The 21,538-nt window shown below is 39.4% G+C and overlaps 1 protein-coding gene across 19 annotated transcripts in view; it reads right to left on the reverse strand.

Moving 5' to 3' along the window:
* Positions 1–21,538, reverse strand: part of tacc2 (transforming, acidic coiled-coil containing protein 2) — a 103,702-nt gene that overhangs the window by 21,605 nt on the left and 60,559 nt on the right. For 13 of the 19 annotated variants that reach the window (XM_061910523.1, XM_061910512.1, XM_061910531.1 and 10 more), the window contains 10 exons: positions 12,969–13,069; positions 9,501–10,884; positions 7,274–7,331; positions 7,033–7,201; positions 5,240–5,289; positions 5,051–5,145; positions 4,791–4,944; positions 4,352–4,489; positions 4,046–4,138; positions 387–527 (listed from right to left, as the gene is read on the reverse strand). In XM_061910523.1, the coding sequence (XP_061766507.1) occupies positions 387–527; positions 4,046–4,138; positions 4,352–4,489; positions 4,791–4,944; positions 5,051–5,145; positions 5,240–5,289; positions 7,033–7,201; positions 7,274–7,331; positions 9,501–10,884; positions 12,969–13,069 (2,383 nt within the window). The other 6 variants (XM_061910524.1, XM_061910513.1, XM_061910519.1 and 3 more) reach the window with 5 other exon arrangements.

A 21,538-nucleotide genomic window follows, 5' to 3' on the forward strand; every position in this document is an offset into this window, starting at 1 on the left:
AATATATTTGGTAAGAAATATAAAGTACTTCGACAAATTATTCCAGGCTTTTGCAGGCCACATAAAATGATAGGGCAAATCTAGCCCATTGGTCTTGAGTTTGAAACTTGTGGTGTAGGGTTTACTAAAAGCACTTTTAAACTGTCAAAATTCCAGCATCAAAGCTAGATTTTGGGCAACACACTCCCAAAATGGGATTCCTCCGAGGCTCATTGAAGTGTCGGGTTAGTTTAATAACCACTAATGTCATGATTTGTCATCGTGTTATAATTGTTCACCACACAATCAGGTCTTTAGTTTGGTAACTCAATCCCCAAATAAAAGTCAAATCAAAAATCATGAATACATTTTCATTAGTAGTTGGTGTGGAGAATAATTTTAGGTACCTCTTCTCTTGCAATCACCAGCGAGTGGTCCAAATCTTTGGGAAGATGTGGACTCTCTCCATCAATGTAGCTGGGGGCAGTCCGGGCGTAGAGCATATTCTTGGACACAGAACTCTCTGATGGACAAGACACATCTCTGTGCTGCTTCCAGGAGCCAAAGGAGAGGAGGGTGAGGAAAGGAAACATTCTCAGTTACATCCCAGATAGGCTGTGAGACACTTCTAGATGTGGCCTGAACAGGACACCTGATCCAAATTAGGAGGGAGCGTCAACAGGTATCACACATACCACACAGCAAAATCAATATGTAAATGAGGCAGGCTCTAGCAGTGCTCCCTGAAGACTTGGTCAGCTGCAGTATGATTGGATGAAGCAGCCATGTGATTGGCTGATTAGAGAGTGAATAGCTTGGTTGTAACTGGTCCAGGCAAGGAGAAGGGGGATGAAGATACAATACTTGCAGGGATGACAAAGCACGCTGGATAGCATGGCAAACATGTCGGTCTATGTTAAAGCACATTGTAAAAAATTCACCAAATTCACAAAAACTAAATGCTGGCTTTGTGAAAACTTCAAGATGAGATCAGACACAAAGGCCACAAGATCATTTTTTTTATAGATGTGTTACATACGCACAGGTAAATGCAAGCCGAACCTTGCAAAGTGAGATAAAGGTAACGTTTCAAGATATCAATAGTCGCCTAACAGGATTTATTCATTCAGCCGGATAAGGGGCTGACCACAGGGAACACAATGACTTAGACCGACTAATACACGGACATAAGATAAGGAAATGATCCGTGTAAGGTAAGGTAAGGCCAACATTTTGAAATGTCATTTGTAAAGAATAACGTTTTTCAGTAATAGAAAGGGGAAAGTCAAAACTTAAAAGTGTCTCTATGTGGGAAAAAGTACTGTACAGGGCAAACACTTTATACTACATTAAATGACATACCAGGTTATGGTCAACAGATGACTCAACTATTGTTTTTGCAAGGGATGTGGCAATCGATCGGACAACGATCAGTATCCGCTGGTTTTTGTGAAGAAGTATGTGATCACTATCGATGCCTTTTAATGCCGATCGCAAACGCTGATCCCCTCTGGCTGTCGCTGTTTATTTTTAGTCCCCCAGTTGACAAGCGGCTAGCAGCTAATTATGTCTTCATACAGTATATACATGAAGGGACTTCCCAAAGCTAATAATAATGAATTCCATTGTGGCTAATGAACTGCATTTCTTAATAAGTTTCATTATCAAGTTTTATATCACTATAGCCAGAAGATCATTCTAAACATGAGCAAGCCGGGAGCAGGCATGTTAATAGCTGAGCTAACTACTAAGCTAGCTTAAAAAAAAACTCTGAGAAATTAGTGCTTAGTAAACTTTAGGAAGTCTAGATGGATCCACCATGCTACAAAAAGTAAAAAACTAATAAGAAATTAACACGTAGCTAAATATAATTCTAGAGAGATAGTAATCAGTGTGCCAACATTGTCACAAGCAATAGCCTATACAAGATGTAAGAGGGTGGATCCATTCATAAATTGGTGGTGTCGATATCAAAGGTAGTATCTGTAAATGATTGATAATTAAGTGATTGTTTTCATTTAAAAAAAAAAATTTTTTTGCTTCATTTTTGTTCATTTTTATAAACTCAAGCAATATTTCCATAGACACAGGAGGACATTAAGAGCAAAAACCCAATGACTTAAATTAGTAGATGGTAGTTTTGCTTTTAGTTGTTTTGTACTCAAACAATTGCATGTCATATAAAGAAAATTAAGTAGTTTAAATACTATGTCGATATTTTTAAACTGTCAATAGCATGCAGCATAAATACATTTTAAAATGTACAATCAGTACATCTGATCGGTATTAGCCGATCTCTACTCATGGATGATCGGTATCAAAACAAACAGCATAAAACCCTGATTGGAACATCCGTAGTTGTTATATCAAGTTGGGAAACCCCTCTTCTGGTCTATTGAATGACACTAAACATTCAAGGGAGGAGATGACGATGATGATGATGATGAAGGACACAAACTATGTCATAGAACACAAGAGCTCTCTGGGTTCTCGCCGGGAAACACATCACAACTAGTGAACTACAGTTGCAGGAACAAATAAACAAATTAAACATCCTCACAGACAGCTAACTATCGTAAATTAATGTTGTCCTTACTGACACTAAAGTGTCTACAGGAGCTAGGGGATAAAGTGCAGTCTCTTGGTATTTGGACAGTTATTTTAACTCTGGATGAAAAGCCTTTAATAGTTAAGTATTGACATTTTGCTTTTGATAGATATTTATGCCATGGGAAGTAAATATAGCATCCTCAGCACATATCTGAGACTAAATGTTAATTATCTTTTTTTTAAATAGCATTCAGTCAGCATCTGAACCTTCCGGCCTTCAACTGAAAAGATGATGCTTGTGCCCGTTTTCAGTCTTTGGAGGTTTAAAAAAAAACTTTTTATACATTTTCACAATGAAACAGCTTACATGTGTGTAGGTTATTTTGTATGTACAGTAAAATCATTTTTTCAGGGCTAAAAATCATGATTTCAAAAAGTACAAACCATGGCAATTTGAGTGGACTGTTGTAAGTATGCACTTATACATACTGTAATTATGTTTGGTTGTATTCTTCATGCTTTTTTCTTTCTGATCCATTGAACTGAGATACAAATGAAATGTACTACTGTCAAAATATCTAAAGACTGAGCCAAATACGTGTTAAGGGACAGGAGGTCAGCTGGGTGGTCCTCTTACTTTGAGTAAAGGTGAACCGTTGATGTTCCATCGCCGCGTGCTGGGTTTCTTAAGACGGGACTGCAAAATGTGTGGGACAACTGCTTGACACATGGATTGATAGACAGACTACAAGTGTCCCATATTATGGAACGTGCAGTACTATGATAGTACTGTTGAACAACTTAAACACTGTATATACCTTTTATCACAAATAAGGGTCTTCTCTCTATCTTCAAATATCTTATTTTTCCAATCAGAAAAATAAATAAGTTGTCATAACTGCTATTTCTACTATTTTATCTGATACCTCAATGTATCTTGGAAAACATGTTCAGCACAGCACACAACTGCAAAGGCAACATGATGTCTGTAAAAGTCGAGGTGTACAGTGGCTTTTAAAGAGAAAGTGAAGCTATGTGCAAAGCACTGCAATATAGAATAATACACTGTATATAATTTCATAATAAAGAGACCGGCCTGTAATACACGTTTGTTAGTGGTTTTACTCAACAAGAATGTGACCAGTAACCGCTCAAGATATAAACCAGAGGCAGGATACTAGGTCAGACATTACCAGTCACATTCAAGTCTCTCATGAACAGGCAACATGCAAAATAAAGGAAGGGGTCCAAAATGAATCAGCACTTTGTTCCTTGGAGGGCCAGCTGAAGGAGGTTACTGCAAGTCTAAAGCCATGTTAGAGATTTCGGATGAGGGGAACTCATATACTATAGGTGACAGGGCTGTCAATGCAGTGGTGCAGCCGCCATGTTGAGAAGGCCATGAGTTCACTCAAAATGGTGCAGTTTAAGGTGAGGGACACTCATGCACCAGTTCTACAGTCCTGAATATACAAACACACACTTACAGCAGGGGCAGGCTAAATCAGCGCAGTACCTGGGGGGTTACATTGGAGAGGGAGGGGCACTTAGAGATGTTTTTGGCTACTCGCAGAGCCTCTATCCTCAGGGCAGCAAGCACCAGCTCCTCCTGGGCCGCACAAATTGAGGGAGTTGGGGGTGTAGGGGGGTGCGGCCCGAGGATGAGAAAGTAAAGGAAAAGCATAATACAGAATAATTGAGTTGCTCATACACCAAACTTGGTCCTATGCTGATTTCATTCAGCAACTCTCACACAAATCAAATGATGTAAAACAAAACAAAAAAACACAAGCCATGAAAGTTTAACAGGTTGTTAACACACCTGCAGTTTTTGGGCGAAAGCATTAGGGTTGGTCTCAGCGAGGTCAGGCTCCAGGTACTGCACAGGGTCGTCACACTCAGACAGCCTGTCTAACAGGGACATGGCCGGGATTGCCGCGGGGGCTTCTTGGCTAGTGGGCTACAAGGGTGGTGGTTGACCAGGAGAGGGTGGGCACAGATCGTAGGAGGTAGGAGTTGAGGGTCAACACGGCAATGCAAGCACTCAGTGGCAGAAGGTCTTCACTCTATCAGCTAGGTGTATATTGTATATAGTTGTTGTTCTTACTGGGGACCTATTAGTGTGATTGTCTACCTATTGTAATAAACAATGACACGGGTAATGAAAATCACATTGAATGGCAATGAAAGGACTTTGACAGTTTTACATACAAAACATATGATAATGTGATTGCCATACAGTCATATACTCTTTAACACACCTGCTCATCCCTTTCTGTGCTTTGTGTTCGGCTGAGTGCTTCGATTTCTCGTTTCCTGCCTTTTTCCCCTGAAGAACCCTCAGGACCAGGCCTGGAACTCAGGGTGGGGGTTTTCATGGCCGCTGTTATCTTGGCCTCCATTTCCTCAAAACTCCTACAGAGAATGAGTGGATAAAATAATCAAGACTATGATTATATGCATGGAAAAGTTTGATGAGATGCAGAGCAAACTTGCACAACATGATGAGTGGGCTTTGTACCCTGTGCAGGGGGAATTAGGATCATGTGCATCCTTTAAGGTGTCTGATAATGAGTCCAACTGGAGGTATAATGATGGTTTCTTCACAGAAAGTGGCTACAAGAAACAGAACGTGAGTTGACAAAATATTCCTAATTTTGTTCACTAACCTGCTACTGTTGTTGCTATAGGAACTTATTTAGATACTCACCGGTGAAGACGAGCCAATCTTTTCCATGTATTCTATTTCATAGTCTTGCACTGACACAAAAATCACAAAAGAAAACAGATTGAGATGCAAATGAATAATTGACACAAATGTCTGGTTCTCTTTAATATCCAACATACAGTAAATGGAATGTGCAAGGCAGCAGCTAGCTAAAGCATCAACGGGTAATAAAGAACTGGGCCAATGTACATCACCAAAATCAATCACAACAGGACTGTACATCCAAGGCCTGAGCTACTAAGATCCAAATAAGAAGTGCTAAATAGCATGAGCAAACTATAAAATCCCACGGACTATCAATGAGCGGTTTGCAGGCATTCTGTCAAGATTGTGTGTAGAATTGAAAGCAATTGCAAACGTTGTGCAGGCCGCCCTATTTAAATTAGGTGTTTGTGTGTATACCAGCTGTCAAATTTATTTCTGCATTTATGGCCTCATATAGCACAACCTGTGGCGTTGTGTCATGTTTTTGGCATGCAGCACATAAATCTGATATGTAACACCTTTTTAAGGCTATAGTGAAGCGCAACCTAGACTATAGAACCTAACTTTAGTACACCCAAAATGCGCTCCTGGAGGCGCTGCGTGTTATGTTGCTGTGTTTTTAATGATCCAGTCCGACGCTGTAGTCACAAAGCTTTTTTGTTAGCCTCTTGTTGTGGGGCAGACTGGCTTATAGATGCACATTTATCCTCGCTGTTACCATTTCGAATACAAAGTAGCGTATAGTTCTAACTTACTGTAAATCAGTCAGTGGACTCGCTATTGAAGCGTTAAAAACCTAAAAAAAAAGCGGGGAGAAGACACTTTGGAAGTGCTGCCACGTAAATAAGACCGCCCATTAAACGGCCCATCCTGAAGAGACAGTCAAAAAGCAGCTAGAAAATGGTCTGTAAAACATAATCAACGCAAAATTTTGACCAACTATCCACCATTTTATGTTGTGTCGACCACAAAGAAGTGTTTTAAATGTAGAAAAAAATCATATTATGTTCCCTTTACCTCAAACAGCGGATAAAGAACATTATAAAACTATATTGCTTAATAGACAATATGTTTGCTATTTTTATTTCTGACAGTTCAAATATGTTGACATGTAATCATACGGAATATCCTCTCTTTCAACCGTTAAGAGTACGATTGCCTTTTTTCACAGCCATTTACGCATAACTGCCAGTTAGGACGCACATTTCATCCATCCATCCATTTTCTACCGCTTGTCCTGTTCGAGGTCGCGGGGGGTGCTGGAGCCTATCTCAGCTGCATCCGAGCGGAAGGCGGGGTGCACCCTGGACAAGTCACCACCTTATCACAGGGCCAACACAGATAGACAGACAACATTCACACATTCACACACTAGGGTCAATTTAGTGTTGCCAATCAACCTATCCCCAGGTGCATGTCTTTGGAGGTGGGAGGAAGCCGGAATACCCAGAGGGAACCCACGCAGTCACGAACGTGCTAAATATAGACGCAAAACAGCGGTCCACACTTTGTCTTGATGAATCCCATTGCGAGTGTTAAATAATTACATTTGCATCTACTCCCCCAAGTATTGTGGCTGTTCTAATAATTACCATATATTCTGCATATACATAATCAGACACGCTAAATGAATTGTGTTCTTTCTTTTATTCATTTAAGAGATGCAATATTCATCGCACAAGATTTGTGGATCTGCTTTGTGTGGACTATCAAGTTTGCAGCTGTTTTAATACATGCAATCCTTTAGTAGATCAGGCCCCAAATATACCGTTAAATGCAGTATGTCTCACCTGCAGATTGAAGACTGCTTTCAACAAATGATGTGAGATCAGATGGTTGAGGAAATTCCTGCTGATCAGAGTTCAAATCCGCCCACTTGTGACTAGTGGAGGAGGCCAGCTTCTCCTCGTCAGTTGCGTGGTCGTCCTGTGGCTGGAGAGAGGCGGGGTCATCTGCATCCTAAAATACAAAGACATCGGTTTAAGACAAATAGATTCAAGAGAGTGAGAGTCGAACAAAGAAATAGTGTACCTGCGAGGGGTCAGACAACAGTGATTTCTTTGGGGACCTCTTCACCCTGAAAGTGTTACTGAGAAAAAAAAATAACTGTCATTAATTATCCGAGTCATACATTCAAGTTAACTTGCTAGCCTAAACTAAGGCTTAGTTTTTAAGCCTTATAAGGTTAATTCCAAAATATAAGGTTTATAATTTTCCTGAACAGCAGTGGACAACATTAGAATTGAACATTATAAGTTATGGTATTTGTTATGTTACATTTTAATAACACAAAAGGATAAAAATGTTTGTTAATTTAGTGGGTTGGTTATCCAATGATGGCACTAATATCGTGCAGTAAAAACAACAAAAAACTCTAGTATCAAGATATTACAAGGATGTTCTGTACCTCCAAGTTGATAGTTAAACACAAAATGGATAGTAGCCTACTTGAAATACAGTAATAAAGGAAAAAAGAAAACATAGATTATTCAAAATAACCTGTTTATAACAGCAGAGTTCATTTCATTCAACAACAGAGAATAAGACCTTCTGTAATTAAGACTTTTTTTCTAATACTTAGTAAAAATAAGTATTGATGTGATTATTTAATGAAGTAATAGTATTAGCAGTTCTAATTAATTCCATGCATTTTTGTTTGTGTTTTCTACCACTGTGAATTTCTCTTTGGAAATGAATAAAGTATCTATTTATCTACTTATCCTGATCAGGGTAGAGCCTATCCCAGCTGACTTTAGATCAGACTGGACTGGTTCCAAGTCAGACACAGACAACCAACGACTCACTTTTTCCCACGACACCATCAAATTTAGAGTCTCAAACTGACTTATTCAGGGAGAAATAGTTTTTATTGGAAGAAAAATGGAGATAAAATTGTTTAGTGTAATATTGTAAAGATGGGTTGGAAGTAATATAAGTAGTTTGTCATACACTTAGGTGTTTGGAAATTAAAGTTAAAGTGTTAATGATGACAAATAAAAATAAAATGACATGCTGGTTTACAGGTATCCAAATGGGAGTGAGGGTATAACATGGTGAATATTTGCATTGTCCCTGTACTTACAACAAACAACATAGAGTGGACAGACCTCGGGACTTCCTGTGACATATGAGAATACACAAAGTGACAGAGAGACAGACACAAGACACTGACGTAATAGAGAGGTAACCACATACAAATACAAACAAACAAAGGTTTTAAACAGGCATAGGCGCGGATTTCCTTGGTCTATTTTGGAAAACAGTATGACTGTCAAGTGGTTAAAATATTTAACTGATTAATCGCATTTTCAACTCAAAATTAGACGCGATTAATGACAGATATAATTTTTCTTCATTAATAACTGTATCCTGGAAAGAACATTTTCAAGATTTTAATACCATAACTGGGACAATTAGTTTGCTTTAATTAAATGTTTTTTTAAAACATACTATATTAAACAGTTCAACACAAAACTGACAAACACAATTTTGTATTTCTTATGGCCAGACCTGTGTGTATTTCCGTACCTGACGGTTTTGGCCACAACTGTTGCCTTCCTCGAACAGTTATAGGAATAAGAAAATTGCATAATTTTTTTGAAGACCTAATGAACCTCTTTGGATGACATAAACACGCTTTTAAGGACAGTAAAGAAATTACCTGTGGTGTGTTAGTGTCTTGCCAGATTTTGTAAGAGTACAGTATTTGTATTCCTGCTGTAGGAGCACTTGCATTCAGAGAGGAGCTACACTTCCATGTTCAGATACCAGTTTTGTGCATCAATAACACAAAATGTGGATCTTTACAATCATGGTTTGATTGTCCTTGATGTTTGGTACTGTAATATGTGATGTGATATATCTAACTGAATAAATGCTTCTGATATTCTGTACATTGCGTGTTGTATGACTTAATGGTATTTTTTCGCTGCATGATAATGACTTAACTTTCTCTATTTCCTAATAAAGTGTAATAATCAGCCTTCTAAACATTCTGTAATTGTGGACTATCAACCAGAACATGATAGCAGAATACTGTACTGTAATGTCATGTCTTAACTGACATTTTGTTCATTAACAACAAACCACCTGGACTAAGTCAACAGCACCTCTACTAGTTGCACTCTATTTTACCTCAAATTCCACTGGTCACAAATTGTCAACAGTTTACAATAAAATCAACTGATTGTTTAATATGCCCATTCCCTAATTTGCCAAGGTGGACAGTGACCAATGAATGTGACGACAACAAACTTACGATTTAATAGGAGTCTTCTTTTTTTTGGCAGGTTTGTTCTGATTTTGATCTTCTAGTTCCCCGATGTTGTCGTTGTCATTTTCCACATCTTCATTAGATGACAAATCAAAAGAGGCAGAGGCCTTGGGAGGAGAGCAAGCCATCTTTTTGGAGGATTTAAAAGGGTCTATGGAGTTATCAGGGTCAAAACTGTAAGAAGATTCGGTTGCTTTGGGAGAGCTCGAAATGTGCGTCTTTGTTGAAAACGGATTAAAATTTGGGTCATCCCACTTATCCGATTCAAAGTTGTAAGAACTTTTGGAAATAGGCATTTCTTCCACGTTGCCATTATGTGCTGATTTTAGGTTGTCCATTTGTTCGATCTGGGCTGGATGAGCCTTCTTTAACCCCAACTTTGGCTTCCTCAGAGGCATCTTGACACCAGGCTTCTTACCCACTTTCTTAGGCGGAGAAGAACCTGTGTAGGATGCCTCGCTATTCTCCTCTGCGTAATCAAACTCCAGCCTCACTGACTCACGTTTGGGTACAATGGGTTGCTCTTCAGGGTCGAAAGGTGGTTCTTCAGTTGTAGCTGAAAGAGAAGGTTGCCTCACAGCAGCGATCGGAGGACTTTCTGGGAAGGAAGCAATTAGGGCAGACGCAGGACTTTTACGACCCAGAACCGGTGAATTTGCAATTTTACTCCCTCCAGTCTTGAAAGGGTCTATGCTGTCAAAATTATCTGGATCCCATTTGTAAGATGTACTAGGAGGGAGTGGGAGGTCTTCTTTGAGAGGAGGACTAGAAGGGAGAGGTTTTTCCTCCTGGCACAAAGGTAAGGCAGGAGCTGCAAGGCTTCCCTCTGGTTCTGTGTTACTATTTTCTTCTGGTACGGGCGGAGGAGAGGTTTCCACACAGCACTTTCTAGTGTTCCTGAGGGTTCCTGTAGGACTTGTGCGAGGAGAGTCACCTTCTTCTAACTCCTGAGTAACAGCTTGTGGCTTCACTCGCTTAATAAGCTCTGGGGTGCTACTAGTAGAACTTGGCCTCTCCGGGTTAGAGTTCTGTCTCAGGAGAGGTTTCTTTTTCACAGATCCAGGACGGGCTTTTTTAGGTCTGCGAAGTGTCCCCGGGGCACTCTCTGTGCCAACGCTGAAGGATTCCGAATGTGGACGGAAGCCCTTTGTTACGGATCCATCTGGCAAGCCAGATGTGTCAAGTTCTCCTCCCTGGAGGCTGAGGGAACGCGTCAGAGGTTGACTTGTTGACTCTGAGGCAAGAGGTTCAATGTTGTATGCGCCGCTGGCAGCAATTGGCCTGTCCTCGTCGAAAACAGTAGATGTGGAATGGCAGAGCAGATCAGAAGTCAAGTCAGATGATGAATCCTTCACTAAGTTATCTTCTGCTGTAAAAGATCAACAGAAGAGCAACATGGAAATGTTAATTCTGCTGTTTGATTCCACCAGCTAATATGTTTGAAATCAATTATTAATTAGTGTCAATGCAACTTCCAAGCCTTGGAATTGCATTATTTTGCAACTTTGCTGGATTTGTTCCTTATGATACATTTTGTATTTATTACAGAACAGTAAATCTTGCAAAATAAATTTGTACTAGTAAAGATAAGACTCAGAATGCTAATTGTGTTGTTTTGGGCGGACATGCTGTTTTTATCCGTAGTTTCTTCAATAGGCATTGGGGTAAAAATGATCATGCTACACAAAATTCTGCCTAGCAACCACTTGTGCAAATCAAATGACAGAAAATGGTCCAGCTGCGGCCTGGGTGTTTCCGGATCAACCAATCATGTAGTTTTATATTTTGTAATTTCTCCTTCCATATTGGCAATTTTACGTTGTTGGTGGTGTACGGAGAAAACATTTGATGAGAGATTATGCCGGTAGGTATGCCATTGTTTATTTTAGGGGTCCCAAACTTTTTGACTCCAGAGCCACATTGGGTTAAAACAATTTGGCTAGGGGCCGGGCTATCTTTGTATGTGTGTAGGTTATCTATTTGTGTGTGTGTGTGTATTTTTATATATATATATATATATATATATATATATATATATATATATATACATATATATACTTATATTATATATATATATATATATATATAATTTTTTTTTTTTTTTTTTTTTTTTTTGTCTTGTTTTCTTCCTCTTCTCTCCTGCTGTGGTCCGGCTGTGGCAAACACTAAATAAATCCAAATATATATTAAAGTCAAATATAAATAAGGCAGCGAGAGAAGGTATATCTGTAAAGCAGTTTTGGGGATCGACATCGACAATATTATTTGCCTGAGCGGCTGGACAAGAAAGATTAAAAAAATAATAATAACATAAAAGTATATGTTGTTTTTTTTACACTTGGGACGTCCTGCGAGCCAAATTGTGGACGCTAGCAGGCTGTAATTGGCCCAAGGGCCGTAGTTTGGGGACCCCTGAATTATTTCTTCTTTGTCTTTTCATAACTTATCTTTGCACACTCTGCACACGGCAGGAAATATGAGAAGCTACTTGATAAACCATCACCCGGTAAAGATATTTGAAGCCACTGAAGCTAAACATCTTTTTTGAGGTATTTACTGTACATTATTGAAAGTTAAATGGTCAGATATTTGCTTGAAGCTGGATGTTTCAGCACAGTTCTTTGCACTTAAAAATACATGTTTGTAGTGAGTAATATGATTACAACATTTGAGAATTATGTTTGTCTTTAATTACAGTTAGTGTGTTTATTCTAAACATTCCTGCAATTTAATTTTACACATTATGGCATTTTTACCAAGTTTTTTTATTTTTGAAAATTCCACAATAATGTCATACGGCCTTAAGACCGTGATAATATATTACAGCGAGATTTTGATATCCTTACATCCCTAGCGTTAGTTGTTGTCGAAGGAAATAGCGAATGTGATGTGTCTGTGAAATAAATGCGCCGCCGTATGCTTAAATTGACCAAAGTACATAAATATGACATGTTATTATGAATGTCCCTGTTGCTACATTGCATATGTACTGTATATAAAACACTGATTATATTGTGTCCAGGTGGACGAAAATGAGAGCCCTCAATTCTGTTGAACTGCATCTGTGTGATAGCAAACTTTCCTTTCAGTTTCAAATTGAATCTCAATATATGATTTGTAGTGTTTGCTATTTATGAGGAGTGGGGGTAAACAAAGAAGCAAATCTATAATTTGGAAGAAAAAAATCCAGGTCCCATCACAGTTAAATGGCACAATGCACGTTTGAGCATCATGTCAATTGGACATGAAGGTCGTAGCAGGAGAAAATTCCTAATCACAATCAATCCACCAAGCTATAAATTGGATGGAGAGAAAATAAATCCCAACGCCCATGTGTCATGATGATGCAGCATGACATAGCGATATTCTCCTTAATTCCACTGGGTGGTGCAACCGGATTCCCTTTGATCTGTTCTTTGTCTGACATGATGCCGAGTTTCCGAGAAGACTTACCTTTGTCATCAGTAGTTTGTAACTGGCTCTGTAGATCTGCGGGAGCCTTCACTGGAGTTGTGGATTCAGGAGTCTCGAATGCTCCATCAGAGTCAGAACTCCTATAACATAAGACAGGAGGATGGTTACTTAGTCAAGGCTGCTATGAATCATTCTGACATCACCTTGGTATAGAGTTTCCGCCACTAAACAGGGAGAATGTCTTTCTGTGACAATTTTAAGTAGGAAGACCTAGGTATGTATAATCCACCACTTGAGACAACAAGATGTATTGATATAAAATAAACCAATCTAAAGCAAATTCAATTAAATCGATTCTTCCACAGCAACAGACACAGCACAAAAATGAGTTGTACATTAGAATCAATGCTTTAGTGATCAACAGTGTCTTTTTCAATAGTGAGCACATTGCATCCTGTCTCACCTCTGTCTGACCAGCTCCCCTGCAGTCTTAATCATGTTGTCATGACTTGAGCTCCAGGACAGACGGCCAAAGGCCGGATCCAAGTCTGGACTGCCTGCCGCCCCTCCCAGCAGACTGTCCCAGCCCCAGCGAGCCCACTGCAGTGGAGACAGAGCCTGCCACGCACTCACAGCCATAACGGCCAGCAGCTACAATGCTAGTGTCTGACACACAGGTAGACGCCCACAGTCTCTTCCAAGACAAGACTCTTCTCTTTTCACTGCTCCCTTTTCAAAATTCAGCTTTCTTCCTGATGTTCATCAATCTCATCAATTATTTCCTTATTCCTTATCGCTCATTTTAGTCATCCATAGTCATCGGTCAGGAGCAAAACATGGCTTCAATTCTAAATGAGCCAGACTGCAGAGGCTTACTGCCTGCAGACTGTGCGCACTCTCTCCCTTCTCTCAGCCTCCCTCTCTTTATCGACTTTCTCCCCATTCAGGTCCATTTTCATACACAAGCACTTTTTGAACCTATTCATTAAATACATTGCATTTAAAAACAATTGGCAACACGTCCAGAGTGAATTCTGGGACTCCACACATCTAACTAATAAGCAAATGATGGAATCAAATATATAATGATAAATGACAGATCGTACAATGACAATACACTGTACTGTATGTCAAAGTGCATGTAACAGTATGTGAATACTATCAAAAGGACAATACATATAAAGAAAGCAAATGCAATATTACTACAGAAAATAATTTATGAATCCTGATGTAGGCTTCAGCCCCTCACCCCGCAACCCCAAAAGGGACAAGCGGTAGTAAATGGATGGATGTATTGTACATATATGAATTCAAGAAATGGAGAATACCTGAAATAAATAAAATAATAATTATAGTGCATTGGCCTGTGATGAGGTGGCAACTTGCTCAGGGTGTACCCCGCCTTCCGCCCGATTTTAGGTGAGATAGGCATCAGCGCCCCCAAAGGGAATCAGCGGTAGAAAATGGATGGATGGATAGAGCATTGGAGCTCATTTCATTGCTTTATGTTCTGACAGAAGACATTTTCCCCGTCAGAAGACATTTTCCCCATGACAACATGACTGATGTTGCTATGGTAACTAGACTCCCCGCCATATGTTTCATTATTGTGTGAAAATTGCGTCTGGGAACACTAGAAGGCAATGTAGGACAGCCAAACTGGCAAAGTTCTGGGATATGCATGCGTTACATTATATCAATATAAAATGATGACATCTGCATTTTTGTTTGTCCTAGCTCGGTTGGTAGAGCAGCTGTGCCAGCAACTTGAGGGTTGCAGGTTCGATTCCCGCTTCCGCCATACTAGTCACTGCCGTTGTGTCCTTGGGCAAGACACTTTACCCACCTGCTCCCAGTGCCACCCACACTGGTTTAAATGTAACTTAGATATTGGGTTTCACTATGTAAAGCACTTTGAGTCACTAGAGAAAAGTGCTATATAAATATAATTCACTTCACTTCACTTCATGAAAATGCATAATATTGTATTATGTTGGTGGGCATCTTCTATTTGATCAAACATTTGAATTCAGCAAAATTGTGTGCTTACATAGAATACATATACCATCCAAAAGTCATAATAGTTGGATCCTAATGACCTGCTTTCTAAAAATCTGAAAACGTATTTCGAAAAGCTGTGCCATCTCTGGTTGAAGGATAGCAGACAAAACATGGAGAGAGAAAATAGATGGGAAAGGCAGTCTGTGAGTAAACAGTGATCCAGAGCACGAGGGCTAACCTAAACAAAGAGAGCAGCAGCCAATGCTGAGAGTGGAGAAGGCCTGCCTGGAGACAGACGCTCTGTGGTGGGAGGTGCTGCATTTTGAACAGACAGATGAGACCGAGTCCCTGGCCAACAACACAGCCTTAACAGCTTTCACAGCGATGGATGGAGAACTAAAGTACGGTATTCTTATGGGAATCAGTGATGATCCAATAGAGTATTTTACTCTCTGATTTGTGTCATTATTCCAAAGAGAAAGAGGACGAAAAGAATGAATGGCTGCCTGCTACAGCTCTTCACAATTGATTAGCTCGAGTGACTTGTACTCAAAATCTTTCCAAACCACATCTGTCTGTCAGTCACTTAACAAATCCAATTTCACTGCACCTCTAAATACATTTCCTTGGTTTTCCCTTATATACTATCCATCCCCCCATCCAACCATTGCTATCTTTATCTTCCCTGCATCACCTTTCTACTTTGTATAGACAAGATGTCCCACTGGGTGTGAGTTTTCCTTGCCCTTATGTGGGCCTACCGAGGATGTCGTGGTGGTTTGTGCAGCCCTTTGAGACACTAGTGATTTAGGGCTATATAAGTAAACATTGATTGATTGATTGATATATACAGTATGTATGAATATTACAACATGCTACCGTTCAACATATGGCAATACATTATTACTGCTATATATCAGCCTTGTTAAAAGTTATAAACTGCTTGATAAAACACCAAAAATGTATATAGAGAGTGCTTTTTTCCATGTAGTGACCCCACATGATAGGGAAGTAAGCGGTAGCTTGAATGTGTTTGTATTTATTAAGATCATTAAAAAAAAAACATATACACCCCATTATTTTTACTGTCCTAAAATTAAGACTTGTGTAGATAATATGTATACAGCATAATACATACAAACATATAAATACATATACATACATATATACACACATATTAATATATAAATATACACACACATATATATATATATATATATATATATATATATATATATATATATATATATATATATATATACATACATGTACTTACATACATACACACACACACACACACACACACACATGATCATAATTAAAATAAATATTTTTTATTTATTTTCCCCAAATATCTAAAAGTATTTATATTCTCTTCATGTCATATTATGCTCTGTCCAGTGCTGTTGTTTTTAAGTAAGAGTTTGTATCCAATCAAAATGCAGCTAGCTTATGTTCCCATGCTGTACCAAATTCGCCCGGGGCCTTCAGAATCAACAATGCGGGCGTATGTGCACTGTAAGTAAACGGACGCATACGGTTGATAGACAATTGCCATAGCCAAACAGATCACGAGTTCTTGTCACTAAGGCCTTATAGCTGGCCTTACGCTCTGATTGGATACACACTTGGACTCACAAGTTGCGAAAACAGGTAGTGGCATTGGAGCCATACAAGCCATAGAAAGTCACAGAAAACTCACCTGTACTCGCAAATACATATGTGCCACCTAATCAACATTTTGCGCTCTTTCTTTGTAAGGCCATTTTCAAAAAAGATACTTAAGAGAAAGTACATCTTGTGAGACGAGGTCGGCCGACAACAGCAGCGAAATGGTGAAATGGTCGGCCCGCGACTCTTACACGAAACAACTGACTACTACGAGCAGTACCACTGGCTTACACGGCTACAAATTGTGAGTTCAAATATTTTATTTCTTAACTTTTTCATGTTTCATTTGTTTTATGCAAAGTACAATTCTTTTAATTTTGACAGTACCATGTAAGATATGTTTTAATTGCTGTAACGGGTTTATTGAATGTTAATTGCGTCCAAAAATAGATTGTTTTGTACACTGTTTAGGGAATTCAATACGAAGTAGTGTGCAAGTGTGTTTCTGTATAGTATCTCCAGCCGTGTCCATGTGGTGACATAAATTACGGTATTTTGAGAAGTGAAGTCGGACTAAGTAGGACATCACTAAAGACCTAGGTGAGAAATGCATGGACGTTATACACACACACACACACACACACAGATATAGATACATATATATATATATATATATATACACACACACACACACACACACACACACACATATACATAAACAAACACACATATATACATACATATACAAAGTTCACATTGCAATGCATGATACTCAAGATTTACAAACAGTTACTGGTTATGTCTTCAGTATTTGTCATTATTATTATGTGTTTGACCTATAACGACCAGCAGAGGGAGCGCTTATATTGTTATTACCCTGTTCAGTGAGCTGTATGGGTATGTGTGATGTCATGGGACATGCACTTTCTGGGAAAACAGCCTCTTTTGTTTTTACAAGCTACGATTAATGTTCTTTACAGATGTCACGTGTTCCGCACTATGCTAATACAAAGGAACGCCTGGCTTTCAAAATGTAAGCATGAGATCATCACATGACCTATCTCGATCAATCTGAAATTATTGACAGCAGTCATATGGCGCATTGAAAACAATTGTGTTATATGCCTTTTGATAATGATAGCACATCAAATCATCAGTCTTACTAACTAGTGGCTTTCTGAAGGCGAACAATTAGCTAATGAGCAGAGTAAAAGAATGTGTGATTTTACGCACACTGCCGGTAATAAAAAAATTCACTCAATCAAGCAACAAGGTCTGAATAAAAGTCTTTACCAAATCCTTCTTGTACAAAAACATTATTTCTACATTAATAACATCATCTCCTATCTCACTCATCTCTCTCTCCACACACACACACACACACACACACACACACACACACACACACACACACACACAAGTCCTCGCAGCTGTATGTCTGAGCTATAAATAAAACAAAGTGGAGCACTCTTGGCCTGTCTCTAACTCTCTCATCCAGTCATTTTGCTGCACACGGTGCTCCATTTTAACACTGGCTCCTGCTCCCAGCATGACAATGAAGTCGCCCTTAACCCAACCAAACATCCCACCACCAGGTTGAACTCATTGACTCCATCTGGCTTCCAGTCTGACATAAATGAAACGGCACAGTGATCCAGTATAGTGCTTGCACGTGCCTGCGCATGTGCTCACATGCCTTCATCTACACCACAACAACATTACGACAACAAAGACCACATGCTCGGACGGCTACAGCGGGGTACTTCACTACAAAATAAACAGCTCTCCATTATTCATTTGCTAGAAATAGAAGGTACACGACAATATGAAATTACTTCACTACGCATCACCGTTCGGATTATTGATGCATGGAAGGCTGATTCAAAGCGATGAATAAAACATACACATGACAGCAGAGCTAAAGCTGCTGTCTGTTTTTTTTCCAAGGTAATATGTAAGGGTTATAATCAAGTATATAACAGGAAATCATTTTAAACGGACACTTACATGTGTTCTTGAGTAGGACATGAGGTCTGTCCTTGCTCCAAGGATTCGTTGGCTCCCATTCTCAGCTACCTTGCCCCCCCACGCCCCCACCCCACATGCACTTCAGCTACCGTCCACATCCACTTGCTCCCTTTAAAAAAACTACATTTTCCTTCAGCTATTATCCGAGCGCAAGCTTCCAACGCTGCAGTGCAGGGAATAACCACGTCCTCGCATTAAATCAGCGGGTTATTAAATGTTCATCACTTTATGAATATAGCATCCCTCATCCTCTGCGCCTTCACAATGAACATGTTCCTCTTATTCCGTCTAATTCATCTGGAGAATGAAGGTATGAAGACAAAATGTACAAGGATGGATAATCCAAATAGAGGCAACAATAATCCTGCTTTCCTGTCGCCTGGTATGAGGTGTATGAGGTACCTCCTCTCTGTTTGGATACGGCTGAGCAGTGATGCTGCACACCCTGCCTCCTCCCCCATCCAAACATCCCCCCTCAGCGCTACCCGCCTGTGTCTTTAAACAGACAAGGAGCATTTTCTAGACGAGGGAGTCAAACAATAGAACCCTAATCACACAGACAGTGTCCCCATTCCACTATTCTAAAGAATTCCTACCATTGTCCTATCTGCATCCACCTATATTACCGAGCAGTTACATGGAAAAATGGATCGTTATGCCTCTTTTTCAGACAATGACAGCTTTCAGCATCCAGTGTGACCAACGACTGTGATGTTGGATGTAAACAAAAGACTGAAAGATTAGTAGTGGCGTGTCATTCAACTCTGACCTCGTTATAGTTTTAGACGTCTACGCCTATCCCTTTTGTCAGTAGCTTAATACCAGCATGTACTAAGATGTATACTGTTTTAAACATCCACTAAAATAGAGCCCTGATTCAATTACATATTTTTTTAGTACAAGACATAGGAACACTTTAATGCAGTGTTTCTCAACCATTGTTGGGCTGCAAATGTCCCCTAGAGGGCTGCCAAAAAATATCTGTTTCTCAGCTGTAGTCCCGTATGGGCCGTGGCTGTACTTAGGTGTAATACACTTTTGCACCACTTGTGGCAGTAATGACAATATCAAACAAACAAAAGAAGTCTGGCACTAAGTCATAGAGCAGGGGTGTCAAACGTCCGGCCAGCGAACAGATTTTATCCGGCCCGCGGGATGAGTTTGCCAAGTATAAAAATGAGTCGAAATTTTTGAATGAAAGAAACCGCTGTTCTAAATGTGTCCACTAGATTTCAGAAGAGTAATTATTTGTATTTTTGTAAATCTTTACATATGTAAAAAAATAAATAAACCACATTATTTGCATCAGTTGAAGAAAATGATTTAACAACATAAATAGCATCCTGTAATTTGATTTTAATATAATTTTTTTTATCGTGATGGATTGAAAATTGACACCAATGAGTTGACTGATGAACATTACCACATAACTTTTTCAGAAAGTATAAATAACGACAGGTATAGATAGAACACTATTAGCCGCAACATGTAAGTACACACACACCCACACATACGCACACACACGCGCACACACACACACACACACACACTCTTCCACAAGCAAACTCAAATATTGGGGAGTCCCTGGAACAAAATATGAGGTGGGAGTGTGTGACCAAATATACATTTTGTGGGTCCTCCTTGACAGGAATATGTTTGAGAACCACTGCTATAGATTTTTTTTTTCTCTCAGAAAACTGTTTAAAAGAAATAGAAATCAGGTCTTTATTGTACCCATGCTTAGGAGAAGTGTTCCTTTTGCCCACAATGACGATAACATGTTGATGCTTTATATTTTTTAGTGCATGGCCAGGACTATTTTCTTTATGAAGGTTTTTAATCACATTAAACTAGCGTGGTTAAGTGGGTTAGAGAAAACGGCGAAACCCTCCCACATCGTTGTGTTGTGTCTCTAAATATGAACTGTGTGGTGCATATTATATTATATGTCGAGAGTTTTTGTCTTCTTACGTCTATGGATGTTGTCATTCATCCAGGTCATTCTGCTCTCAGGGCGTTCAATCGATCGCAACTGGACTGTTTGGTTTGTCTTAGCAGATGTTTCACCTCTCATCCAGTAGTCACTGCTCATTGACTTAGACTGGTCAGATCTAGTTTAGCGGCTGATGCCAAAACCCCAAATATTCATACCCCAACACCCTCACAACAGCAATCAAGTGGCATTAGAAGGACCAGTATTGATATTGTGTACACCTAATTTGTCTTTTTTTTTTTTGACATCTTCTGTATAGAATAAGTCCTATGGGGTGAAACAAGAGCAGGGACAAGTTTCTATTGATTGTCTGAGGAGGAATGAGGAAGAAAGACTAGCAAACTGAAATATGAGGAGGACAATCTCTTGTTCACGCATGGGAAATCTATGAATGGGGGCTAACTACAACAAAAAAATACCCCCTGTAGCACATGAAATCATAATAGTCGAGATGAATACATGTGATGTAAATGACAAATGAAAAAAAATGAAGAGCTTCAGTTCCACAGTGCAACAAAGCCAAGCAGTGTTCTCCATTTAAGGGGCAGATTTTTCTTCAAAAAAGATGGGGGTTGCATGTAAACCATCCATTAATGGGTGTTTCCAGGGAATAATAGTGTGATTCTGCCCTCAAATGGACCAAATGGTCGATTTTTAACAGCCAGAGGGGAAAGGTAAATGCAGTCCAGTCACATGGACACCAAATATATTGATTGTCACTGCCAAACCCATGTTCAAAGCATACAACAATGCATGTACTGCATGTACAATGCTCTAAATGTTAATTACTTATACCTTCTTGAGCCTTGCAAGTTTGCCTAGAATGCAAACTAGAAGAAGCGATACCAATTTAAAGGCACTTAGGCAGTGAGAAATACAGCAATGGCTGCGTTTTTCCTGAAAGATTTATGACAGGCCTCAAGTAGAATCAAGCTCACCACTAGCTGCACAAAGAGAATGGCAACAGGACTGCGGT

This window comes from Nerophis ophidion, linkage group LG09 (assembly GCF_033978795.1).
Source record: "Nerophis ophidion isolate RoL-2023_Sa linkage group LG09, RoL_Noph_v1.0, whole genome shotgun sequence".
Taxonomy (NCBI): Eukaryota; Metazoa; Chordata; class Actinopteri; order Syngnathiformes; family Syngnathidae; genus Nerophis; species Nerophis ophidion.